Consider the following 26,787-nt stretch of genomic DNA (forward strand, 5'->3'; position numbering starts at 1 on the left):
TGCTAGGACGCTCAACTGACGTGGCACCTTTCTTAAACCCTCACCCGCTCTCTACTTTCTTGTGTCGTCTTCTACATGATGCCGTAGGATACGTATCACTCCCTTCTGGCGCAGTTGTATTCATGCCACGCAATTTTACTGCTTTCTGGCGCTGGCGCACCAATCTAAACCCCAGAAAGCATAAAGATGGAGTGGGACCCGTCCCACTGACGAACAATCTGACGTTTTGCGACCCTTACCACCCTATTTTTCTGTCTGTATTATTGTATTTCTTTTTATATTCCATATTCTATATTTATATTTTCTCTATATTTATATTGTATTTCTTTTTATATTCTATTCTTTATATATTTATACTCTTATTGTATTTTTCTGGTGGTGTCGCACCACTTCAACTTCGTGAAACTCGCCTCGCTGTCTTCTGAAGTGGGCACTTTCATTTGACGTCGTAGAACTCGTCCTACTCTGACGTCACTATTTCAGGGCAAACTCTGATGATTAGGTTCGGGATTTCACCTTAAACACGAGTAAAAAAGCAGAAACGAAAACTTGTTGCGCCTTTAGTCGACGTAGTTTTTTTTTTGCTTACAGCAAGATGAAGAAAACGAGCACTGAAATGTTTGTAATTCTTAACAAAAAAAGAACACAAACACACACGAAACGAAATAGTAAACATAATCCACATAGAAAGAAATCACCAACGAATCAAAAAAAAAAAAAAACTCTTTGTGCAAATGCTGAAAAGGAGGGGAACACTCAAAATGAAGGAAAGTAAGGATTTAATCTAATGTAAGGATTAAATGTATGATAAACTTTCACATTTATTTATTTTTTTGCACGGTTTAGGTTAAGCTGATCATAACATGTTTTCTCTGAAACGAAATTTAGACACGTAAATGTTAGCATGCGTAAACGTAATGTACGTAATGTACGTAATAAAATGTAATGTAATATACGTAAATGTTAATAACGCGCTTAGTCCGTGTGTGTGTGGTGTGCGTGTGTTTGTGTGTGTCACGATAATATCCCATAATGATGCAAAACTTTGCATCGATGAGGTGCCGAACCACCGCCATGCACCTGATAGGCGACACTCTATCTTTCCACCATTGTCGAGAGCTATAATTACATGTATGTTGGCTTTGATTAGGAAGGGTAATCTAACTTTTATGTGAATGTATACTTCCAAATTTGCAAGCTGTCATGCTATATAATAACGGGCTTATTCTGTCACGTGTGTGCGTCTGTGTTTGTGTGTGTCTCAGTCAATAAACTTTAAAAAGAGAGGGAGACAGATACCATAATGTCGGATTGATGCGCGGGAGCGCCAACGCAGTAGAATAGGATGATACGGGTCCCAGTGCGTCGAAATTAGTGGGAAGAGACGGGTTCCACTGCGTCGGATTCGTGCCCGTAGAATGGGTTTCTATGACTCATTCGTCTTCGCTCATTCTATCTCCAAGCATATTTCCCTGATGATAGTCACCTCATTTCATGTTAGCACATCATTCTGTGCTAATAGTTGAGGGGGAAGGAAATTCATACTTCGAATAATGTTTCCAAATTGTGGTGATTTCAGGAAAACATAGATGTAAAATCAAGTTTGATTGTCCTCCAAATATACCACTTACATGTTTAGGAAAAAAAATCATGAAATCTCTCGTCTATGCCTAAATTCTTGAGGAAAAATTGAAGAGAAGAGTAGAAGAAAAAAAAACGATTCTATTTTTACAAAAAAAGCACTTATTATTTGTTATTTCTTATTAATCGGTGAAGTAGAGCGAAGCGAACACTACAAAAAGTCTGAAGTCCGGCTTTAGCCGGACGTTCAGATTGGTTTCCGAATATGTTACAACGGTATAGCTTGTGGTGAAAAGCAATAAAAAATAATTGCTAGAGAAGAATCAACTTCTCAGTTTTTTGAATTCTGCATGAAAGAGGATTTGAAAATTTTTCGGAAAAAATATTTCGAAAGAGAACGCGGTAATTGTGGTTTATGAATGATCTAAACAAAAACTTCCAACCTGTCTGCAAGACGGGCGGTCCTGTTCCCGCTGGTGCAACGTTCCCCACCTTTATGGAATATTTTCATGACGCACACACATGGACTAAGCGTTTTATCAAGTAGCATGGTATTATATTATATATTATACATACGTGTATATATATATATATATCTGAGAAGATCTGGAAAGATCTGGAAAGATCTTGGGAAGTACAGTAAAAATACGAAAGCTGCAACTTCACTATTGCAGATGTGTGTAGGGGAGGTTTGGTTTTTTTTAAAATGTTATTTGGACATATTGGCTCCGACATTTGCTGGTGGATCGTATTTATTCATAATCGTTAGATCTATATTCGATTAAAATGGCTTGGAAGATTAGAGTTGGTGCATTTTGTTTAAAGGCAGCGTACCACGAATCTGAGGTGGTGCAGATTTCAGGTGGAGTATTCGTATATGGGATGGGAGACTACGGAGAAGGAGGTGATTCCGTCCATTTCTTGCTAATTACCGTAAAAAACGGCCAGGAAGATGCGGCGCCGCACAAGACTGGCGCGCTCCAATCGAACCTCTTGTACAAAATGGTGCGCCAAAACGAATGAAGCTGTATCTTCCGGGTGGTTTTTTACAGCAATTAGGAAGAAATGGACGGAATCACCTTCCCTCCGTAGTCTCCCATCCCGTATACGAATACTCCACCTGAAATCTGCACCACCTCAGATTCGTGGGGTGATGCCTTTAAGTAATTATAAAAAAGGGAGTTTCTACCTAAAACGTTTTTTTTGTGCTGAGAAACTCAAATATCCCCTTAGACGAAGTCAAGGGATTCGGAAAAACACTGAAAGGATTACAGTAAGTGTAAGCTATGCGTTTATTTCCGGAGCTGGTACTTGACTAGGTCGGGTTTTTTTGCAGCCGAGAACGGTTTCTAATTCTATTATCTAAATCATCAAAGCCGTTTTCAATATCTTTTTATCTGTCAGTGAATATGTAGAGGATACTCTGCGCAGTAATCACTAAGTGAGAATACTTAATTTTTATAGAAGGTACTTCTAAGGGTATTTTGTGTGCTGATTAGGATAAAATTAAACCAAATTATTCCGTCCGAATGAAGCTCTGCTGGTAAAGGGAGTTTCCTATACTTACAACATGCCTTTCAGTATCAATGCTCAATTAGTGTGGTGTGGAATTACACCTCTCTTCTTCACGAATCCTTTCCTCGTTCGTATTGTTGAAGCTAACTCTACTTTAGTCCTATAAGTAGAGAAGAGAAGGTTTCGTAGTCGTTACTAACCAAAGAAAAAGAAAGCACAAATTCTACTCTACCTGTCTGTTCACTGTGTAGTAATTGCCCCTACTTGAAACATAACTAAAGTTTGCCAGATACGTCCTGGCCTCACCACTCTTATCGAACCGACATCTGGCAATACTGGCATAGCGCTTGGATTGGTTGCTGCTGCTCGAGGATATCGGTTGATTATTACTATGCCGGCTAGTATGAGTATTGAAAGGGTAGGTCGCTGTTTCTTTCATAGATAATTTGTGCCTTTGAAGTAGTTGAAGGTTCATTCAGTACACCTTACAAAACTGGCCTAAATCTACGATAGAGCTTAACATGTTGACGACCGAGCAAGTTTTTAAATATACAGTTCATGGGGTCTGCGAATGTTTTTTTTTTAACGCTACTTATCCTACTGCATTGTCGGACAATGCCCCAAAAACATGCCATCAAATGTTTGGTAACTCCTCATAAATTATTTTTTGTGATGCTGTTCTCCAACATCATCGGATATTCGGAAATTGCTTTCAACGGATAACGTGTTAAATTCAGCATATCACGAATTTGACGGTTTTGCGACGTATCCACCAGTAGATCGGGATAATGGTCTAGTCCAGGAACGGTCAGCTTCGCAATCTTCCAATCTCCACAATCAAAGCAACATCATGTCATATAGCAACGGGCTGTAGAAATGGGCAAATTGGTGTAAGATCTTTACTAGGCTGTATTTGTAGTGTTGGTTTGTCGGTGTCACGAAAATGGTATACATGAAAAATACTTGTATCGACCGAGAGTCAAACCTAAGCTGCCCACGTGGTATACGGGCATTTTACAATTGAACCTTCATTTTGTTGCCGCTTTTACTCTATAGTCGGAGACACTACGCATAATCACCCCAGTTTGTGTCTGTGTACGAGAACATTTTATGTAGTGAAGCCAATCCGACTGCGGCTTGTTGCTTTTGTCTAGAATCTGTAAAAGAGCAAATTGGTGTAAGACCTTTACTTCAAATGTTTGGCGTTGGCCGTGCGTTCAGACTGGTAAGTCAAATAAACAGCAGAAGCTGTCCCACTCGCACCATCATAGACGATTTACAGATTGCTATCGTCCCATTATCCTACTAACTTGTATCGTTTTAGAGGCCGCTTCATACGCCATTATACGGATTATTAAGCTGAATCTGAGAAAGATTACGCTCATGTTCGTGAACTACATCCTACCTATTCGAGATGCAATCACAATATCGTCAACTTCGTAATACGCTGTTTTTAAAACTACATGGGCACTGTGTCCAGAAGTAAATCCCATTTTTGAAACCACACCAGACCTGAGTCTGGTGTGGTTTCAAAAATGGGATTTATTTTCCCAAACAAGACCAAACCACACCAGACCTGAGTCTGGTGTGGTTTGGTCTTGTTTGGGAAATCATGAGACTGCAGGCAACATTTTTGAGTGCCAGTCACTGACCACAATCCGCCATCGCAAAAATGACTCACTAGGTCCTATCCTTGAGTGAAGCAGACCACTCTACTGTTCTTCATTTTTCCTTTCATTTTTTCCCAATTTTATTCCGGCCTTTCTTTACTTTTATGTTCATGAAAATGCTTTTAAAAAAATCCTTTTAAAGGCAACGTTCAGAGAGAAAATTGTGAGTGTTTTCAAGAATGACAACGAAAACCCGAAATATCCCCTCAAAATCCATTAGCCAAATAACCGGACGCTTTCGTTTCTTACCAAACAACTCTCTACCTCCGTGTGACTGACGAAATAATAGTGCATATAGTGGATATCTCCTTCCTCCTAAGAAATGCTTGCCACGGGTTAACTTCATCAAAGAAAATGGGACTGTTGTCACTTCAGATCCAACAACCAGGGCTCGAAAGAAGTGTGCAATCATTTGAAAATTTCCGATGCAGATGTAACGTTGTGATAAGAGGTTCCCCTGCAGCTGCACGGCGGTGATTTGAAACCGCGCTGGACCTACCAAACCTTTCATCCGTTCGTAGTTGATGAATTGGTACCACTTGCCTGGCAGAATAAAGACAATAGGAATATCTGATGTGGGAACATACCGTACAGAAATATTATCTGCAACTATTTAACGAGCCGATTGGAGACAGAAACGATCTTATTATGCATGTCGAAATTTTGTCTAGTAATGTCTCAGCTTGCAGCCATATCACAGAAAATAAAAAGAACGACTGCTGCGAAAGCAATATTTAACATAGAATCTTTTCATTTCGTATCAATATATTTTCAAAAACTTTTGACTAATTCTTCGAAAGGAACGATCACGTCTAAGGCTTGTATTGCTTTTGTTGTTCGAGGTGCTCGTTGGGATGGAACAATGCTGTAACTATGATGAAAAGTGGATCCTCTGCGACAATACTTCCGAAGATGGCACTGGTTGGATTCCAACATCTCTGTGGATCTCCCCGCTCCAAATTTGAGCCTCGATGATTAAGCATTGCGTCGTCGAGGACTGAGTAGCTCGACTACAAATTTTCCTTGTGACAACATCATATTACATATTGCGGTAGTCATTTAGAATAAAGCGAAAGATTTGATCTGGGCAACCTTACTTCACACATCATACAGCCAACGCTCTGCCCTCTTGTTCCGGTGGGTGGCCGAGAGAGAAACCCTAGCGCTGCAAACCGTACAGATTCGGGTCGCTAACCTCTATGAATGCGCCACCCTAATCTTGCTCTTGACCTACTTTACTTCTACCCATTCTAAATTGAAGTCAAATGAGGCGTATCTCAAAGGGATTGCTCAGCCTTGATTATCTTTTCCTTTATCTTTCATCTTTTCAAATTGGAAAGGTACATCCCCATCCTAAAAAGCACGTGGAAGCCCCAGGATTAGATCCTCATTAAAAATCCAGTAGAACAACTGCGAGACCTTCTACTCTTATACTGTTATGGTATTTCTCTTTGACTGCCCAATGTTCTCGATTTTCTGGAAGAGCTTCCACAGCATTAATCCATTCATCGCTATTCCTTATCCCGCAAAAACTTACGTCTCGCCTGAACAGCATATTCACGCCGAGTCTCCTCAGGTCCTCTTTCACCACCTCAGTCCAGAATTCCTTCTTCGGCCAGGTGGTCTCTTCCAGATTGAACCCGAGAAGCCCCTCAGAACTCATTGAATAAGGCGATCTCCTGTTCTCCTTAATATATAACTAAAGAAGCAAAGCCGATTTTCTATAGCCATTTCCGATGGCGCTGGAAGATGTTGATATCTTCCACGTGTCATCCGCCCGTACTCTAGAGTAAAAGTAGCCAAGCAGCAGTCTAAGCAGCTCACTTTCCGTGCAATCAAGCCTTTTCATCACTGTAGACAGTGTTGCCCAAGTTTCCTATCCGTACATATGTAGGCGAATTGCGGATCGGTAGACTCGCAGCTTGAATTCGTTGGTGATTAGGTTCGACCACAGCCATCATTAAGGAGTTAAATGCAGAAATGGCCTTAGCGCATCTTTGCTGAAAATCTTTCTCGCAGCTGCCGTTGTTCTTCAGCATACAGCCCAGGTAAGAGAACTCAAGAAAAGAGAGAAAAAACTAAGAGGCAGGAGATTGGTTGTCCGTTCGCCCTGATTCCCGTTCGAGGTCTTGAAGAGACACATCTGCTTGCATTTATTAGGGTATAGACGTAGTCCAGAGGCTGCAGCCAGCTTCGATACAATGTTGACAACATTTTGAAGTTTCGTACTAGTTACCGCGAATATAACAACATCGTCAGCGTACTCGAGATCGGTCAAGAGGTGTCCTGACAGTGCTAGAATGATATCGACAGGACACTTATTGTTCTTTGCATATTGTCGTCGATAGCGAACAGGAAGGGTCCTGCCACTGTCCCTTATCTTACCCCAGTTACCACCTCAAACGGTGTTGTACATCCGGCTGGTGTTCGGACTGCAGCAGTTGTTCGTTGAAAGCGAACGAACTTTCCTGATACTCCATCGGCGCAGAGTGGGTTGAGAAGATGGCTTCGGTGAGGAGATTCGAAAACGACTTCAAAGCCCAGAAAGGCTAATTGCATTGGCTTCGAATACCACTACAGATTTCGATAATTTTTATAATGATGAACACCGGGTCAATCGTGGACAGGCCAGGATGAAAGCCAGCTTGCTCGTTACGCGTCGTTTCCTTGCGATGTTTAATAAGTCGACCCGGGATAATCCGCTCCAAAACCTTCTACTTAACACTCAACGAAGAGATTCTTCAATAGTTCCTAGGGTCCGTGAAGGATAACTTATTGGAATTATGACTGCGTGTATCCACGAGTCAGATATCCTTTCGTCTATCCATATTGAGCAGATGACCTTTGTCATCTCACTAATCCAAGAAGGAGGAAGATATTCCAACATTTCTGCCCTAGTTCCGTTGAGTTGACTGCGCTTGCAGGTTCAGCAAGGTCTTGATGTGATCCTCCCCCCCCCCAAATTCGAATGTTTCGTTTACCAACAGCCATTCCATTGGCAGTGTTGAGAGCTGGAAACATCTTTTCATTTTGTCGGTATACTGTTTTAGTAAAGCATAGGCTTTTCGTGAGTTTTTGCTCTCCCACGCCTTTTCAAACTTCTTCGCTCTTGACGTTCCTTGGTTCCCACCGTCACGTTTCAGCTGGCGACGCAACCTTCTTTTCAGGTGGTTCTCTTGGCTGAAGTCACCAGTAGTACGGGCAACACATACAGAATTGTACGTGGATTTTGTTTCCGCGGATGCGAAGGCAAACTTCTTCGGTGGTATTAGGACGGAGCCGGTTCTCTTGCAGCGTCCTGGATTCGCTTTGTGAAGGAATCCGCATCGCTGACCTTCTTCCTGGTCCGTACTCCAACATAAATACACACACGTTGGCGGAATTTCATTCCGCATATTTCGCCTTTCAGACCTCCCACTTCGATATTCGGTTGAAAAGGAACTTCTCTCATCTTTCGCTTGCGCTGCTTTCCAGCCGTCAAAAGGGTTGACCTCTGCCATGTGATGGCGTCGATGATAAACGTGGAAGCAATGATGTGGTCCGTCTGTTCGCATTAGTCGGCCAGACGGTCACCGTTATCCGTCGTGCGCTCCGCTGGATAGTACTATTTTCCTAGCACATCGGATTATTGTTCAAGTCGCATCATCACTTTTCGTCTGTTCTGATAATAACCACCGGTTGGCTGGTTATTTTAGACACCAACGCATTCACTCCATCATAGAAGGCGTCTTTCCTGTTGTCCTCAGCGGTTTCTGTAGGTGCATGACCACCTACATTCTAGAGTTTACGTTCACTGTGATCTCGCAGTCTTACAAAGGCGCGTTGAGGGAGACGTTGATCCGAATTCTCCACCGGATTGTTATAGTCGCTGCTCACAGGTGCGCGTTTCTTGCAGCGCAGTAAGCGGCACACAGAGATATCGTAAAAAGGGATATTGTAAAAGCCTGGACAGGGCCGTCTGTTGGAGTTCACTCGGCAGTGTTCTACATTTCAACGTGACGAAACGAATGGTTATTGCCAAAGATTCCATGCTCCCTTCAGGCAGTTGACCTTTCAGGTTATGAGCTTTGGCGTTAAACGCTGCTGGACGAAAGCTTAGTTAAAGCAGGACAACCACGTGCAGGTAGAAATCAGACCAGTATGAGTGGACGGTATTTCTCTTAATATGAAACATCCACAAGTTCTCACATTGTGTTACGGCATCGACTTGTCAGCGGGTGCTTTTCCCGCTATACCTGAAGACAGGTTTGAATAACGAGTAGTTAACCGCTTAAGTAACCAAGAAACATCTAAGAAAGTCTTTAGAACATGTATGCTAGCTTTAGTTTGACCTTGGTTTTATTTACTTTTTGCACTCTATGTCTCATCGCTTTCCGAACATTAATTAAGCAGTCAGAGCGCTGCAGAGAGAACGATCCTTGCTCTAGTCCCAATTAAGACTCTGTATCTGCAGAGACGAGATCCACATAGAATTCTGCATGTGTTACCTGCTCTACTGGGGATTTTATAGAGGAGAGGCGTTCGACAAGAAAGTTGCGTCGTAAACTGAGAAATTATTTTGAGAAAAGGTGGTCGCTACTGCTTAAACGCATCACTTCACGAATCTGGGGTGGTGCGGGTTTCAGGTGGGTTATGCCTATACGGAGTCGTAGATTATGGAGAGAAGGGTGATTCCGTTTATTTCTTCCTAATTGCCATAAAAACGGCTCTGAAGATACCACTTCGAGCGTTCCGGAGTTCGATCGGAGCGCGCCAGCGTTGTGCATGTGCCGCATCTTCTGGGCCGTTTTTTTACGGCAATTAGGAAGAAATGGACGGAATCACCCTTCTCTCCATAATATACGACCCCGTTTAGGAACTCTCCACCTGAAATCCGCACCACCCCAGATTTGTGGGGTGATGCCTTTAACACTCTAATGGACCTTTCTATTGAAGGAAACATTGCTTTCCTTGTTGAGCTTGCAAGTTTCTAAAATGGAGTATATTCAGCGATACAGTCAGCGAAGAACCACTAACCGAGGGTAAAGTTCTGGGCGGTGTCCAGGAAATAAAAGATGGTTGAAACTGGCGAAGACGATGGAATTAGCGCGGAAAATGCTGGGATAAGGGGTGGCGCAGTCGGTTAGAGGTTCGCTGTAGTCACGTGGTCGGTGGTTCGAAACCGTCCTGATGCAAACCAAGTCCTTCATCCCTCCGGAGTAGATAAATTGGCACCAGACTTGTCTGGGAGGATAAAAACACTGACTTGATCATCGGCCGACCCCCGCAAGTCATTGTACACGCGTTCCAAAACCTTAAAGATTACAAATTTCGGTAAAACGCAGTAAAACGCATTGGCACATTCCAAGCGGATTGATACGCCAAAGAATTTTAATGCTGAAATCTCTTGACAAAGATGAGTCACCGAATGTGAACTTACAGAAGGATTTCAAGCTCACGGAGTCAGGCTATCGTAATTCCCCTCCACCTGGTGTTATACGTCACGGTACTGAGAACTATCATACTAGGAGTATCATTGCTCTTTGACATCATTCGTCGAGAGAGTGATCGTTTGTGTGGCAACCGCACTCAAACCTACTTCGTTTGATTTTTCTGGATTTTGAAGTCACTTTCGAGTATCCTAGTATCATTGAAGCCGTCTTCTCAACGCGCTCTAAGAAAATGCACCTGGATGAAAGGATTGGTTGGCCCGAGAGTGGTTTCGAACCATCAACTGTGCAGTAATGGCGTAATCTCTCACCAACTGCACCACAGTGTCCATAAAGCTGAACGGTTCCAAAATGCGGACAAACGCTTTGGTTCATCCCAAGCGGATTAATACGCCAGGGAATTTTTACTTATGTATGTTTGGCAGATTCCCACCTCCTCCTTTCGACTTTTTGCTTCGCTCATTCATTTTTTAAAGTTAAATCTGGCACATTCAATTGAAAATGAAGTAACAAATGCAATTCTGTTCAAGAAAAGGCGAAAATTGCAGGAAGAAGACTTCCAATTTCAGATTTGTTGGATAACAGTCCAAATTTAGCAATTTTTCAGTTCTTGTACTACTCGCATTGCTTTTGCTCTCTCTTGTTGCTCTTTTGCCATGTTACACACTCAACAAACTTCTCTGCTTTAAACTAAAACCGTTTCTTTGGATGCAGAAATGAAAAAAAAAGTTGCTGGCCGTTATAGTGTTCATCCAATTGCTTTACTGAAGTTGTCAACGTTTTGAGAAGTAGAAGATTTCGAGAAATGGTCGACCACAGTACTAGAAGTACTAGAGTAGTAGAAAGTACTGAAAGAATTGATATCAAGATTTTGAGAGAAGATGGTAGCCATCGATGTTCGACAATCTATGTTCGAAATGATGTGACTGCTTTGTTTTAAAGACTTCCGTGGCCCCAAGGATCTTCTTGTGCTGACAGGCTGTTCGATAAAAGGTTATAAGAAGTAAGAAATCTTTGGTTCGCCGAAGAGTATAATGTCATGAGTAACATTTACAAAAAACGCATTTATATCACAAAAGGATGCATTCACAGAAGGAATATTAAGTTTAGGATTCAATTTAGTGTTGATTGGGTATCGAGCATATGTCAGTCCATCTCTTCCGAACAGCTAAACATCAACACATCAGTATATAGTACACGTGCCTGATCCTGTTTCGTTCAAGGCAAGAGCAGCTTTTGCAGAAGCTAGCCGAGTCATCCTATTTTTCGCGAGAACCAAAAGTTTGTCACAGAGTCTCCAAAGAAAAAGTCTGTCAGCACATGAGCAACGCTAGACGGTCCTGGAAGACACGAAAACGTTTGGAAATCTAGTTAGGTCCCTCTGAACATTTAGAGCATTCAGAGCAACTTCTTGCTTTTTACCGACATCTGAAACAAGGAAATTTGTTAATGGAGTGTAGAACATGATATATGTGCAGCAAGAGAAACCGAAAGTAATGCTAAAAATACAAGAATTGGAAGTTTTGTCAGCTATTTCTCGTAAAACTGATATTGCAAGTTTTGCCCCTGCAATTTTCTCGTTTTCTAAAACGAATTTGCCTTTTTTATATCATTCTCGATTATGTTTATTAAACGTAACTAGAAGAAAATGAAAAATTAGAACAGAACCTTGAAGAGAAAAAAATAGCTGAATTTGTGTTTGACACTACATGTGTACAATCTGTTAAGAAAAAATAAACATAATATAGATCCTTCTATCTAATTTAAACACATCATTTCAAATAGTGACATATTTTTGATAAACGTGTAAAGTGTTCTAATACTTGCTTTTCCTTGCATCTTTTTTCCTGGAACAGGGCTTCATATAATGCTCCTTTCAATTTTCTACAGCGTTTTGTAACTTCACTTATATCCATTCTAGATATAAAATCAAGACAACCGGTAAAGTGTATGAGTTGCGATCAGACGCCTATGCACCTTCGAGATACGTTTTCTGATACAATGGATATCTGAGCGGTATTATTTGTACCCTATTAGGCGTTGAATGTCAACATTATTAACAATTGTACAAAAAAAAACGCGGGTAAAATGTAGTTGGAGGGGGGAACTCAGTGGCGCCCTTATTTCTCGAAGTAAGTAATCAAATCAATCGGGGTCCTAAGGCCTAAGCATTACTCATAGATGATATATGACATGTAAGTTAAAGTTACTAGAAGAAACAAAAAATAAGTTAGAGCGTGACAAATAAGGGCTCTACTGAGTGCCCTCCTCTCCCAACTACGATTTTCTCAAAAACGCTCAGAAAGAGAGAGTAAAGATATATAGTAGAACGTTAACCTATAGCAGATTTTCCAGTGGATGATTGTCCAGTGGATGGTGGAAGCAAGAGTGTAAACAAGTTCATTAACATTTCTATTATTTATACTTCGTCTCTTTTTGAACAAAATGTGGCGACGGCTAAGTAGCGCTAATCTGACAAGGCTCAAGAGGGGTGGCGAGCCTGCTAATGCGATAATAACACTGTCGTTAGCAGCGCAACGTAATTATTGACGCTCATTAACCTCGGGACTGGTGGCAGGATATCTGACGCGTATCTTTCGACTTCTTCCCCACCCCACAGGCTCAATGTTCTAGCTGCTATAGTAGCTGCTAACGTCAATCTTGCATCAAGCTTGACCTGTTGCACACTTTTCGCGTGTGTATTCACTCATTGTATGAATCGCACGGTCTCCCTACTTTAATACCTTCCGTTACTTGTAAGTTATCTATTTCAAATTCATGGTTCTTGCTTGCTTCTCACACTACTGGAAGCTAAGTTAATTGTTCAAACATTGCTTATTGCTCGTTGTTATTAGGGAACAACTTTATTTTTACTGTGTTTCAGCGCACATTACTGAAAGCTTACGGAGCGGAACTTGTTCTGACTGATCCTGCGTTAGGAATGAAAGGGGCGATCGATAGAGCTAGTCAGCTCCATGAAAACATTCCTAACAGCTATATTCTCGCTCAGGTATGTGCTCCATTGTTCTAAAAATGATTTTTTCTTTGGTCGGAAACATTCATTATTTTCAGTTCGATAATCCATCCAATCCTCTCATCCATTACGCCACCACTGGACCTGAAATTTGGAAACAAACGAGTGGCAAGGTTACTTATTGTTTGCGCATCCTTGTTGATTTTAATGTTTTCTTAACTGTATTAGTTTAGGTGGATGCGGGTGTCTTCGGGATTGGAACTGGAGGAACTATCACAGGAGTGGGACAGTATCTGAAAGAGCAAAAGCCTAAAGTGAAGGTGTGCGTTTTGCCATCTGCTTCAGGCAGTTTCGCAGTAATTCCATTATGAGTGGATTCTCTCGCTTAATCTACTTTTTTGAGATATTCGGTGTAGAACCTGTTGAGAGTGCTGTCCTTAGCGGAAAGAAGCCTGGTCCTCATTGCATTCAAGGTATCCGAAACTTCGTATTTTCTACTCTATTGAGAAACAAAAGTTCAACCTTCCTTGAATCTTGGCATAATGATTGCATTATGCATAGCTGCCACGATCCTGTTATCACGATCGAGCCTGAAATTGCAGCTCGCAGAACTTTAGAGAAATTTTGGATAAACGCTTAAGGTCCAAAAATTGAATAGAAAGGAATTAGTTGGCCGTGACCAATGAGCTGGCTCTGTATCAAGACGTTCGCGGGTTTTGATTTATCGTTTCATATCCGCGTCGCATGCGAATTAGTATAGGAGTGAATCTATCCTCAACAATTTGAACTCTTTTGGCTCTTGGTTTTGGATGTAATATCGGGAAAAATATGGTGTCTTGCCTAGATGAGGAATTGAGGGAATATGTTACAAATATTCTAACTTTCCATGCTTTGAAGAAGGCGACAACATCGAAGTGTGATACGTAATTAAGAAAGTTAACAATCTTGGCTCTTGTCCCACATTTGCAACCGAAAAACTTCTTTATTCTTTTCTTAAATTGTTCTTTTATTTTATTTTGTTTCATTCTGTTCAACCTTTGTTACTTCTACCTAGATTCTTCTTCTCATAGAGGGGTTTATTTTCCACCTTGTTTCCACCAACACTTTTCTCTCACATTTCGACGGCCTCAATCTTTTATACCAGGTATTGGTGCCGGTTTTACACCCACTGTTTTGAACCCATCAATATACGATGATATTGTCACTGTTCATTCTGACGAAGCTATGGTTATGGCTAGGAGGATGGCGCTAGAAGAAGGTCTTTTGTGTGGTAAGGTTTAGCGTCATTCTTCATTTTGTTCCCCTACGAAATGACCAATTAGATTGACTTTGTGACTGGTGAGTGTCGACCACATATGCTCGGCAGAAGAGTTATGCCACATCCTTAGCTAAAGGAGCTTTGTTCAAGACATTCTGACCATCCTCACATTCATTGCAAACAATAGCGAAAGCAGCTGTATGAAGTTTGTGGTGGCTAACTTTCAGTTCAGAATTTTCAATTTTTCGTTTTACAGATCCATTCATAGAAAAAACATCACAATGTGATACGCCAATATGGATTCTGAATTGGATATTGGTTGTGATCGCTCTGACCAACATATGATATAACTATAATCATCTTCACACAGCGTTGGAGGAGTTTCTGAGAGAAACATTTTCTTCAAGATAAAATCAAACATCCGAGTTTAGTTTGAAGTAAAAGTCGAAAAAACTGCGTGCGTGCCATGCATACCTTCAGTTTCTGCTCGAGTTCGCTTACTCAACTACTCTCAACTCGTGGATTTTTACATAACTTACTCGACTTATGCGGCTGGCAGACGTTATGGCTTAGCGCAATAGTTAGCATTTTTGCCGGGGAGTGTCGTCTTTGCATGTCCGAGTCCATCCTGTTCGATTTCTGGTTAGAGCTCGCATAGGGTCTATCCATTCGTTGCTATTCACAAGTCTATGAAATGTTGCATCTCACGGATTTGGGAACACCCTGAAGTGCCTATCACCACCAGGCTTCTCAGATCTTCTTTTAGAATCTTCGTCAAGAACTTTCCTTTACGACCAACTGGACTTTTCCAAGTTGGGTCTAGGAGCATTTTCAAGGGAACTTGGACAAGACTATTTGAAGGTCTTCATATGGTGCGAATCGAGAATCAAAGGATCGAGAGCGATTTCCTGTGATAAGTTTAGAGGGCGGAGCAAGATGTTGATGTTTTCCACGTGTCATCCACCGGGAATATCCACTTCTGCGTAAAGTCCTTTGTTATGGAAAACCATTGGTAAAAGTATCGTAACACTCATCTAACAGCTTTCCTTCTGTACAGTCATGCTTCTCTATCACCGTCGGCGGTGCTGCCAAAGTCTTCAGCGGTTGTGGCCGGAGCGTTTGGTGCATGAGCGCTTGCGATCCAGGGTTTGAATCGCATGCGTTTCTGTAGTCGTATACAAGTGCATCTTGGCAACCTTGAGCCGAATTGCTCCACCAGGTTGTTGTGCTCATTCCTCTAGCTATCGCGAGGCATCCAATTTTTTCTCATCAGCTTTAGAGCTCATTACAATATAAGGTATACGTTTCGATCCTGATAACGATGGGACCTCTGATTTTGTCTTTTGCAATGCAGCAAACGGCGTATGTAGATATCACAGTAGTAAAAGAGAGAAGGTAGCTAGAGTTCACTCGACAGCTACCGCCAGTTCAATGTTACGAGACTGATATTTGTTGCCGAAGAAGTATTTGTTCTATGTTCCTTCTAATCACTTGACCTGTCCAGAATATGGGCTTTAGGAGTGTGCTGAACGACAACAGTTTCTTGCAATACTCAGGGGGCGCGCTCCGTATAACAGTGCAAAATGTGTAATCCGCACGTTCCTAAAGCGTATGCTCAAGTGCAAATATGCATTAACTGAAATCAGGGCCACCAAGTATAAGTAACAGTATGTAACTGAAATTCTTCCACTTTGTGGCAGTGAGAACACTGCTACAAGAGTGGAAAAATTTCGGTTGCTCAAAAGACCTTTCATGATTGTCACTATGACTTGACTTAGTCGACAGGTTGTTATTAACACCTGAAGCGTTTGCTCATATCTTCGCAGAAGTCTGTCGTCCTGGAACATAAATCTGCCCAATCATCCAGATCTTCGCCGCTGTTCCATGCTCTGCGCTGCGGTATGTGATGTTCTTACCATCTATCAACTTCAAGTGCCCTCAGATCTCTTCAGAATATTTCAGGTGTAGAACAAAATATTGGTGCAATAGCATCTAGGCGAGACACTGCATCTGCTTCTATGTAAACTTCTTCGTAGTGATGAACCTTAGAGAAGAAATAAACTACCGCGTATGCCGCTTACTTTACATGCATCGATCTTCGGCATTACCGTAGGACGTGACGTCCAAGTCTCCGATACGTACATCGAATAAGGCTGGAGCGGATAGGTAGATTTGTAGCTTGACGTCGTCCGCGATGAGGTCAACTCAAATATTCGGATAGGAAGTTGATGGTCGAGCAGGCTCAAGCGCAACTTTGCTATGTATTCTTCTGACAGTTACTGTTGTTCCTGAGTATACATTTGAAATAACAGGACTTAACAGCGAGTGTGATCGATTGCCCTTCCCCGCTGCTCCCACTTGGAGGCCTTCAGGAAACCCAGAGCTACTTATACTTACCAGTACGCAGACTGCAGTTAGCTTCTATTTAAGATTTACAACATGCCGTAATTTCGTACTGGTTATAGTATGACAGTAGTACAACATCATCTGTGTACTCCAAATCGATCAAGGGGTCCTGATGATGCTAAGACGCTGTAAATAGAAATGTTATCGACTTTTCTTTGAATAACGTTGATGGCAAGGTTGAACAAAAGCGTTCCTGTCGCTGGTCTTGTCTCGCTGAAGCCACCAGTGATGAAGGGTTAAGGAAAAAGTCCGTGGCAGTTTTTTAAAAGATGTTTTAGAAGTCCAATTAGAACAGTTCCATACTATTAGGGGGTTCGGAAAGTATCTGCCGAAAATTTCGCCGTAGCGCAGATTTTTCGAGATGTTCTGGAAGTTCCCGTTTTAAATATATTATATAAGGACACTACCGCTTGTATGCACATAACATATCTGGCTCCCTCTTCCTTGCCTATTTCATCCTATAATGGCCGAACATTCCACCCATATTCAACACGTACTCCTTTACGAGTTCGAATCTGGCCACTCCGTTGCTGAAGCCCATTGAAACTAAAGTCAAATATTCGGCACTGAAGCCCCTTCTGAGCGGTCTGTGCGTGCCTGGTTCCAGCGCTTCAAAGCCGGAAACAAGAAACTCGAAGATGAGCCTCGCTCTGGTCGACCGACTGCAATATCGTTCGACGAACTTAAGAATCTGGCAGAGCAGCATCCATATGAAGGTGTGCGGTACTTTGTTGCCAGTCTTGGCTATTCGCTGTCCACCGTGAGCAATGGACTGCGATTGGTGAAAAAGCTCGGTCAGTGGCTCCCACATGCACTGAGCGACAGCAACCGCCAAGGACGCATGGACATCTGCACTCAGCTGCTCTCCAGACGCCGCAGATTCGACTGGCTGGACACCATTGTCATTGGAGATGAAAAATGGGTCCTCTGCGTCAATTACACCCACAAATCTGCGTGGTGCGCTGGCGATGAAATGCCGGATCCTTTCGTGAAAGGTGAAATCCATGAGAAGGTCTAGTGGGGAGTTCATGGAATCTGCTACCGTTTCGAACTGTTGCCGGACAACACGACAGTTACTGTCGAGGTCTACTGCGCTCAAGTGCAAAGACTGGCCGACAAGATCCGCAAGGAGTACCCGAAGCTCGACAATGTTCGTCTGCTGCACGATAACGCGCGCTCTCGCATCGCGAAGAAGACTTCTCAGAAAATTCTGAAGCTCGGATGGGAAGTTCTACCGCACCCACCGTACAGCCCCCGACCTGGCCCGAGCGACTACCACCTCTTCCGATCGCTTCAGCATCACCTGGAAGAGAAGCGCTACGATGATCGTGACACCTCGAAAATGACCTTCTGGCTTTCTTCGCCTCCAATTCGCCGGAGTTCTACGCCAAAGGAATCCGTGATCTTGTGAGACGTTGGCAGAAGGTTGTCGATGTTGATGGAGGTGATTTCGTCGAATAATAAAATGTTGTTAAAAAGTTGTGTTGTTTTGAAATTTTGCCATATTTCGATAGATACTTTCCGAACACACTAATAGAATGTAACAGGTTCTCCAAACCTTACCTCGATGGGTATTTAAGCGCGCGCCCCTTAGTGTGAAGCAACCATAACTTTAATTTACCAAACTCATGAATATGGGGCGAACCACCTTCGTCAACATCTGCGACGTGTTTAAGGGGAACATCATATCTCATCGCACGATTCATCGTTGTCATCATCGCTCCCGGTGAGAAGAAATGTCGTCCAAAAGTCAACTTCGTTCTGGACGCCCTACTGCCAAGGATGAGACAATGCGCGATGAGATGGCTATGCGATGACTATGAGTGATGAAAGTGAGGGCCAGTGCCACACACACGAATTGTCGACGACGCTTAGGTACGAACATAAACCATCACCAGTTACCTTCACGATTTTGGCTACCCTAAACATTCTTCAACATGTGTGTCACACAAACTACGTGACCTGGGCAAACCATCAAGGATCAATGTCTGTGAATCATTACCTTTCCGTCCACACAGGAAAAACCTTTAATGATGTAGTTACTACGGAAAATAGTTGATTCCTGTGTATCAGCTGTTCGCGACATTGCCCTCTTGCGAATAACCTCTAAATGAGTTCAAAGATGACCTATGCCAGAAAAAGATTCCGCTTTATTGACGGTAGGATTCTCAGGAGACGACTTCAAATTCTTTTCTGCTGGATCCATAGCGAACGCCACGCTACTTAACTCCAGAAGTTGACCGATGGTATTCGTTAGAAACGCTACCGAAAACTTTTGTCTTCTTCAGACCACCAACGACAACTCCCGTTTCCACGTTGTGCAGCTGATCCGCTAGGAAATGCAGAATTCGGATGGGAGGTGCTACCAAATGTTGCTTACTCCCTCTGCTTGGCTCCTTTCGACTACCATTCGTGTCGCGCTCTGAAGCATCATTTTGACGAGAAGCAATCTATGATCCGTCGGAACTCAAAACAGAGGTCGTCCGTTGCTTCTACTCCCAGCCTCTATAGTCCACGGGAATCTAAAGGTTGCCAGATCGCTGGACACATGTTATAAACTGTAATCGGGAACCATATCATTGATTGGAATTTCACTGTAATAAAATGCGAGTATTCGAGATAAGAGAGAATTTTATTCAGGACTTTTTCTTCAAACCAATATATCTCGGTCGTCCATCAATGTAATCGATTAGGTAGACGAACTTTCCTGGTACCTCATCGGTACGAAGCATCCTAAGTTCCTATATTATGTTACGCGTGCAGTATCAAAACGTTTTATTGCTATGCAGTAGTGGTAGGATTTCTTTTGATTTTTGCAGGCAACAAGGAACGCATGACGTTCAAAAAACTAATAAATTCGCTTTTAGATAGTAGGAAAGCAAATGTTTGAAAAATAGTGGTTAAAATACAAAACGGTGTAAATTGTTGTTTGGGACTTAGATAACACATCATCTTTAGTCGCGGCAGATTTTCACTTAGGATCATCATACTGTAAAAAATGTAAAATTGTTTCCTCAAGCTTGGATAATTAGGGCGCTTCAGTAACGTAGCTTATAACAGCACTCCACGCATTCGAGGAAGATAGTTGTCCGTGGCGACGGTCGAAATTCTCCTTTCATATCGTGTAGAATTGAACAAATCCTGACTTTTAGAAGTAGAGGACGATGCTGATCAGGACCACGTGTATGCAGTGAAGGGTGCCTTCGAGGAACAACCTATTCTATTACGGTGTTCGGAAAGTATCTACCGAAATATGGCAAAATTTCAAAACAACACGACTTTTTAACAACATTTTATTATTCGACGAAATCACCTCCATCAACATCGACAACCTTCTGCCAACGTCTCACAAGATCACGGATTCCTTTGGCGTAGAACTCCGGCGAATTGGAGGCGAAGAAAGCCAGAAGGTCATTTTCGAGGCGTCACGATCATCGTAGCGCTTCTCTTCCAGGTGATGCTGAAGCGATCGGAAGAGGTGGTAGTCGCTCGGGCCAGGTCGGGGGCTGTACGGTGGGTGCGGTAGAACTTCCCATCCGAGCTTCAGAATTTTCTGAGAAGTCTTCTTCGCGATGCGAGAGCGCGCGTTATCGTGCAGCAGACGAACATTGTCGAGCTTCGGGTACTCCTTGCGGATCTTGTCGGCCAGTCTTTGCACTTGAGCGCAGTAGACCTCGACAGTAACTGTCGTGTTGTCCGGCAACAGTTCGAAACGGTAGCAGATTCCATGAACTCCCCACTAGACCTTCTCATGGATTTCACCTTTCACGAAAGGATCCGGCATTTCATCGCCAGCGCACCACGCAGATTTGTGGGTGTAATTGACGCAGAGGACCCATTTTTCATCTCCAATGACAATGGTGTCCAGCCAGTCGAATCTGCGGCGTCTGGAGAGCAGCTGAGTGCAGATGTCCATGCGTCCTTGGCGGTTGCTGTCGCTCAGTGCATGTGGGAGCCACTGACCGAGCTTTTTCACCAATCGCAGTCCATTGCTCACGGTGGACAGCGAATAGCCAAGACTGGCAACAAAGTACCGCACACCTTCATATGGATGCTGCTCTGCCAGATTCTTAAGTTCGTCGAACGATATTGCAGTCGGTCGACCAGAGCGAGGCTCATCTTCGAGTTTCTTGTTTCCGGCTTTGAAGCGCTGGAACCAGGCACGCACAGACCGCTCAGAAGGGGCTTCAGTGCCGAATATTTGACTTTAGTTTCAATGGGCTTCAGCAACGGAGTGGCCAGATTCGAACTCGTAAAGGAGTACGTGTTGAATATGGGTGGAATGTTCGGCCATTATAGGATGAAATAGGCAAGGAAGAGGGAGCCAGATATGTTATGTGCATACAAGCGGTAGTGTCCTTATATAATGTATTTAAAACAGGAACTTCCAGAATATCTCAAAAAAAATCTGCGCTATTGCGAAATTTTCTGCAGATACTTTCCGAACACCCTAATATTAGATTTTTTGTGTCTTACCTGCAAATCTGCCACGTGAAGTTCCAGGAAAATTTTGCGGTGAGAACTTACTTACGAAGCACGTCTTGACAACATCCTCAGGGAATTATCGGTATTATTAATATTGGTAATCTTGCTGTAGGGGGCGGGTGTGATGTAGCGGTTAGAGATTCCGCTTCCTGTATGATCGATCGGAGGTTCGAATCCGCCCTAGTGCTCACCAAACCTTTCATCCCTCCGGGGTCGATAAATTGGTACCAGACTTGTCTGGGAGGATAAAAGCACTGACTTGACACATCGGCTAGCCACCGCAAGTCATTGTATAGGCCAGATACACGTTCGTAAACCTCAAACGATTCTGAATTGAAGTGAACTTGGGGGCGCATCCCAAGCGGATTGATTAACGCCAGAAACTTTATCCCTTATCCTTTTAATCTTGCTGTAAAGTGGCAACTTAGTTGCTAATATTTTACATATGGTAACGACGATTTTTACATATGGCGGAAAACTTACGAACTTTTTGGATTTTTAGAGATGTTCTATGAATTTGGGTTCGATGGTTAAATGTTTCTTAAAACACACATTGCTTTCCCAGACTAGCAATTGTGCTGAAAAATAGTGTTATCTGCATTGCCTGTACTACTATCGCATTCTTTTCAAGGAATTTCGTCTGGTGCTAATGTACATGCAGCATGTAAGGTTGCTGCTCGTCCAGAAATGGCTGGAAAGCTTATAGTGACGTTGTTGCCGAGCTTCGGAGAGCGTTATCTGTAATTTCTTCCTTCATTTTTTGTTACTGATGCTTGGTATTACAGTGTACATTTTCAGCTCCTCTCCGCTATACGCTAGTATCCGCGATGAAGTAAGCGACATGGCGGTAACTTCACTTGAAGCAGATTTAAATCGGGTTCGTCTGCCTCAGTTCCCCGTTGAAGAGTGCGCTTCATGTGATCCAACTCGCTGAACAGCGACGTGCAGTTTTACTTACCTTTCTTTTTTTTCTACGCACTAGTTTGAAACTGATTTTCAACTCTTAAAAGTGTTTTCTCTAGAATTTACCACAATCGTTTCCAGTCTTTGCTATCTTAATAAGATTATCTTTGTGCGCTTTCAGACATGTGTTTTTGATATTGCGATGTTGCGGAGTTGCGCTATGTTTTCTATTTTAGTGATGCAAGTACAAGTCGTAACTACATTAATCCTAGGATGTGGTGCGTAATTTTGTGATGACTGCTATCAAGACTATACATACTACAGATCATCTTAGTTAACAACTGATTAGCTAATCTAGAAATAGAACTGGACAACAATCAAACAGCTGCTGTAGGGTTATCCCAATGGTGCAGGTTCACACGGATTTTAGTAGTATTTAGTTACAAATTATTGTTGTACTGGTTGTGGCACTGTTCCATTATTCTAGTGCTATACATGTATGGTTTTTAGGATATCTAATGAAGTACGATGGTGAGATGAACTTTCCTTAAAATGCGACAAATGTTTTGTACACTGCACACTTCATAACATTAGTTGAATTAAGGCTTGTTTAAATTTTGTAACTTACGATTTCAACCGTAGATTGTGCAACTTACTAGCACTTTTTATTTTGATTATTTTGATTATTGCGTAGATTTTGGTGATTAGATTTTCTACAAACTCTTCTCGGGCTGCTTGGAGCGCCCAGCGGTTTCCTTGTGAGCACACATCAACGTCAATGATTCGATCTTTAAAAAAATGGGTGCACCACGCGTCACGGCGAATTTGAATTTCAATCGTGCTATTTTTTACGTCTATTCAATTCGACAACCCAATCCTGCTTTCGGAGTGTAAATTATGGTAATGAGTGTGATCGCGCCGAATTCCACTAAGAAGGAGCTTTATAGACCGTTCTTTCCTACGAGACACGGTAGAACGCCAAGCTCAAGGCCGAATTCTATTTCATCCAATCATCGTTTTTCTATCTTCTCCAAAGCCATCCAGACTACCACAGCCGCAGACCGTCTAATCACGCGGCTGGTCAACAACAAAAGGTGGTCAATTGTACTGGACATTAGCACAAAGTCGAGTGCAACTCTAAATTTTAGCACCACTACAACCATCAAAATAACTTTCAATGACTGCCTAGTGACTGCCATTCACATAATGATATCGGTCACTTCAACACATTGTGCCCTTATCACTCCATAAAGGCTCATCCGGGCAAAACAAGGATGAAGATACAAGCTCGCTGCCATGTTTACTGACGTTCATTGATCGGCACTGAATGGCTCGCCAGGTAGGATGCTAGCCATGCAATTTTCCCTAAGGTTTTTTTCAAGTCCCAGCATACTTCTAGCCAAAAGCGATGGCTCCATGGATACATGCTGGCTTCGTACGACGGACACTACAACCTCATCGTTGTGGATGCTTAGCGGAATGGTCCAAAGTCATTTACATCACTTCAATCTATATCCAGTATCGTCGTCATGAAGATTTTTGCACAATTTGGGGACCCACTAACACTTCTCACGTACATTGCCGCAGGGTACACATCAAGATCGTCCTATGATTTCTGCCGTTCTCGTGGAATTACGCATGTAACAATTTCCTGCACTGTTCCATCCACAAAAGAATGTACGAATCGAAAGGCTAGCGGACATGCTTAGGCGATGACTCACGAATATGAAAGAGGAGGAACAGATGGTCGAAACGTATTATTTTACACATTGTTAGACCTGGAAGATCGCAATAATTTGGTCACAAGAGGACCGAAAGACAAATTTTAGGTAGTTTCAGGGAGAAAGATTTGCTCTAAAAAAGTTATATCGCTGTTTTCTCTTCTCAAATCAAAAAGGTAAGTGTCCTTTGAAAAAGTACCTCAAATATTCCTTTCGGTCCTCCTATCGCGAGTTATTCGCGATCTCCCAGACTTAACAATAAGTACAAGATCTGAGCTTTCTTGGTCATTAAATCTTACGAAATCCACTTTTAAACTGCTGAACAGCAGGTAAAATTAAATGTTTCATCTTTTAAAAGTGGTTCCAAGTTTTTAACTTTTTTGCAAAAATTTGACTCACCGAGGTGTCGAATCTGCGTCGTCCTATTGTTACATTGTGGAACAAGTTGTTGATTTTTTGGGGTTTTGTTGATTCAGCAGATTTGATTCTTCTACTACTTGGTGTTTCTTCGCTTCTAGTCGTGTTCGAGAGGGTAGTGTCCCATCACCACGCTTGATCCTAAGTACGCACCCTAGACTTCCCTTATGGCTTACCATTCAACGCCATGCCCGTCTGGACACTTGTCGTCTGCCGAAATTTCTTTGGGACGCCGTTTATGAACAGTTTTAGATCCAATGACTGTAAACCAATGTTCCTCCACGTGGCACGAGGATGGAAGCGCTGCACTATAGTGCACAACGCCGCCACTTCAAAGCCGATGACACCGTCTATGTCAAGGACTATAGTGGCCCAAAGAGAATCTTGACATTTGAGATCAACATCCAACATCAAACGAACTGGCTTTGCTCCATGCGTTGTAGAGGATTACTATGGACTCGACGCGTCATCCTACTACGCCACGAAGCGATACAGCAGTCGGGAACCAGTTGGTGGCCACTGTTCACGTTTCCATTTGGAGCCGCCGTGATCTACAACTTCGTCATCGTAGACATTAATCGTTTTGCGAACGAATCAATCTTGAGAAAGCACATGTGTGACAATTCAAAAAGGAAGGTATTGTAGTATTGTAATGCGATGAGAAATTTTCGCTCTAATGATTGTCGTACTGTGACGCCAAATTCTGCCCTTAGTAAGTTTTGGAGCCTCCTCTTGCGAAATCTCATGAAATGTTCCAGATTCTGTCCAAATTGCACATAAGTGAAATGTTCCCCTTCTCTCACCCAGCGTCAGTAAAGATTTTAACAGGATCTTGGCTAGAAATGCCTTAGAAACGAGTAAAAATAGAGTCGCCTGAAGCCGAGGAAAGTGCGTGAGTTGACTTGACAAGATGCATCAACTGCTGTCAAACGATCGGACAGCTCTTCAAGAGAATGTCTAGAACATGATATTTGAAAACATTTTTACTTTGTCTGAAAACTCTGTGTAGTCGTCGTTACTGTCTACGTTCAAATAAAATGGTGTCTCCAAGACACGAAATCGCCTGAGGAATTACTTAAAGGCATCACCCCACGAATCTGAGGTGGTGCAGATTTCACGTGGAGTATTCGTATACAGGATGGGAGACTACGGAGAGGGGGGTGATTCCGTCCATTTCTTCCTAATTGCCGTAAAAAACGGCCCGGAAGATTTGTATTTTTTACATTGACATAGATTTTGTACAAAAGGTTCGATTGGAGCGCGCCAGTCTTGTGCGGCGCCGCATCTTCCGGGCCGTTTTTTACGGCAATTAGCAAGAAATGGACGGAATCACCTCCCTCTCCGTAGTCTCCCATCTCGTATACGAATACTCCACCTGAAATCTGCACCATCTCAGATTCGTGGGGTGATGCCTTTAACGCAATTCATACCATTCTTGAACAGCAACAACCACTCCCGAGGGAAGAAATATCGAACTTTGCAGTTCGATTTAAACTTAATATCATTCTAAAAATCGTCTTCTCATCTGAAGAAATGACTATTTCAGATGCAGAGATGATCTGTAAGATTAAAAAATTGCGCTTTCGCGAAAACAAAATTCGAAATTTTCACCGACTTGGTCGTTCGTAAAGAAGATCACGACCATCATCCATTGTAAACGAAAAAAGTAAGAATTTCTTCTCGTTCGTTTCTTCTCGCTTAGATCTCTTCTTTCTTTCTTGTAAAGAAAAAAGATCTAAGCGGTACCGAGGCGCAAGACTAGAACATGCATCGTAACGCTGCTGGCAGCTGTTTAGAGGTTGAAACAAATGAGACAGATCAATCAATGACCTTAAACAAAGCCAGTATTTTCCAAAGAAGGAACGTTTCAATTTCTTAGATAGGAATCTCGAATTTATTACTGTGATTGAATTGAAGGATGACTTTACAATTTAAACTTCTCGTATATATCGATTTGGAAAACATTTTCTGTTGCATGTTGGTGGTACTATCATTGGCGTCTGTGTCAAATTTCATGTCATTATTTAAAGTAGTTTCATACTTACGCTTGCGTTTTGTGGGCAACTAGAAGTGAATTTAATGATTTTTATTATGTTCCAATTTATTGAGCAAAGAACTTGCCTTAAAGGAATCACCCCACAAATCTGAAGTGGTACCGATTTCAGGTGGAGTATTCGCATACGTGATAGTAGATTATGGAGAGGTGGGTGATGCCGTCCATTTCTTGCTAATTGGCGTAAAAAAACGGCCCAGAAGATGCGGCGCACAAGGCTGGCGCGCTGCAATCGAACTTCTTGCAAAAAATAGCATGCAGGAACGCCCGAAGCCGTATCTTGCGGGCGGTTTTTTACGGCAATTAGGAAAAAATGGACGAAATCACCCCCCTCTCCATAATCTTCTATCCCATATACGAATACTCCACCTGAAA

The 26,787-nt window shown here is 42.5% G+C and overlaps 5 protein-coding genes across 7 annotated transcripts in view; 3 read left to right on the plus strand and 2 right to left on the minus strand.

Moving 5' to 3' along the window:
* RB195_023330 (uncharacterized protein) overlaps positions 1-23,402 on the plus strand; it is a gene marked incomplete at both ends in the record, with an annotated part of 37,008 nt that extends 13,606 nt beyond the window's left edge. Inside the window, 11 exons of one of the 2 annotated variants that reach the window (XM_064210718.1) lie at positions 3,386-3,514; positions 13,080-13,205; positions 13,268-13,342; positions 13,403-13,489; positions 13,573-13,642; positions 14,314-14,439; positions 21,950-22,058; positions 22,117-22,195; positions 23,169-23,191; positions 23,258-23,315; positions 23,370-23,402. In XM_064210718.1, coding sequence (XP_064066598.1) covers positions 3,386-3,514; positions 13,080-13,205; positions 13,268-13,342; positions 13,403-13,489; positions 13,573-13,642; positions 14,314-14,439; positions 21,950-22,058; positions 22,117-22,195; positions 23,169-23,191; positions 23,258-23,315; positions 23,370-23,402 — 915 coding nt within the window. Of the gene's footprint in view, positions 1-3,385; positions 3,515-13,079; positions 13,206-13,267; positions 13,343-13,402; positions 13,490-13,572; positions 13,643-14,313; positions 14,440-21,949; positions 22,059-22,116; positions 22,253-23,168; positions 23,192-23,257; positions 23,316-23,369 lie in introns of those variants that run through there. The other variant, XM_064210717.1, reaches the window with a different exon arrangement.
* On the minus strand, positions 6,157-6,429 carry RB195_023333 (uncharacterized protein; the record flags this gene model as incomplete). The annotated part of the gene is made up of 1 exon (XM_064210721.1): positions 6,157-6,429. One exon carries the CDS (start codon positions 6,427-6,429, stop codon positions 6,157-6,159), a length of 273 nt encoding a protein of 90 aa, XP_064066602.1.
* Positions 7,661-8,266, minus strand: RB195_023334 (uncharacterized protein; the record flags this gene model as incomplete). The annotated part of the gene is made up of 1 exon (XM_064210722.1): positions 7,661-8,266. One exon carries the CDS (start codon positions 8,264-8,266, stop codon positions 7,661-7,663), a length of 606 nt encoding a protein of 201 aa, XP_064066603.1.
* Positions 23,119-23,472, plus strand: RB195_023335 (uncharacterized protein; the record flags this gene model as incomplete). The annotated part of the gene is made up of 2 exons (XM_064210723.1): positions 23,119-23,315; positions 23,370-23,472. The coding sequence occupies 2 exons, from the start codon at positions 23,119-23,121 to the stop codon at positions 23,470-23,472; spliced, it is 300 nt and encodes a 99-aa protein (XP_064066604.1).
* Positions 23,473-23,548: 76 nt separating this feature from the next.
* On the plus strand, positions 23,549-24,909 carry RB195_023336 (uncharacterized protein; the record flags this gene model as incomplete). 2 transcript variants are annotated; one of them, XM_064210725.1, is made up of 3 exons in its annotated part: positions 23,549-23,560; positions 23,621-23,739; positions 24,756-24,909. In XM_064210725.1, the coding sequence occupies 3 exons, from the start codon at positions 23,549-23,551 to the stop codon at positions 24,907-24,909; spliced, it is 285 nt and encodes a 94-aa protein (XP_064066605.1). The 2 variants fall into 2 exon arrangements, with proteins under 2 accessions (XP_064066605.1, XP_064066606.1); XM_064210724.1 differs by lacking the exon at positions 24,756-24,909 and having other exon boundaries at positions 23,621-23,833.
* Positions 24,910-26,787: the final 1,878 nt, after the last annotated feature.

The sequence above is a fragment of the Necator americanus genome, chromosome X, assembly GCF_031761385.1.
Source record: "Necator americanus strain Aroian chromosome X, whole genome shotgun sequence".
NCBI classification, from domain to species: domain Eukaryota; kingdom Metazoa; phylum Nematoda; class Chromadorea; order Rhabditida; family Ancylostomatidae; genus Necator; species Necator americanus.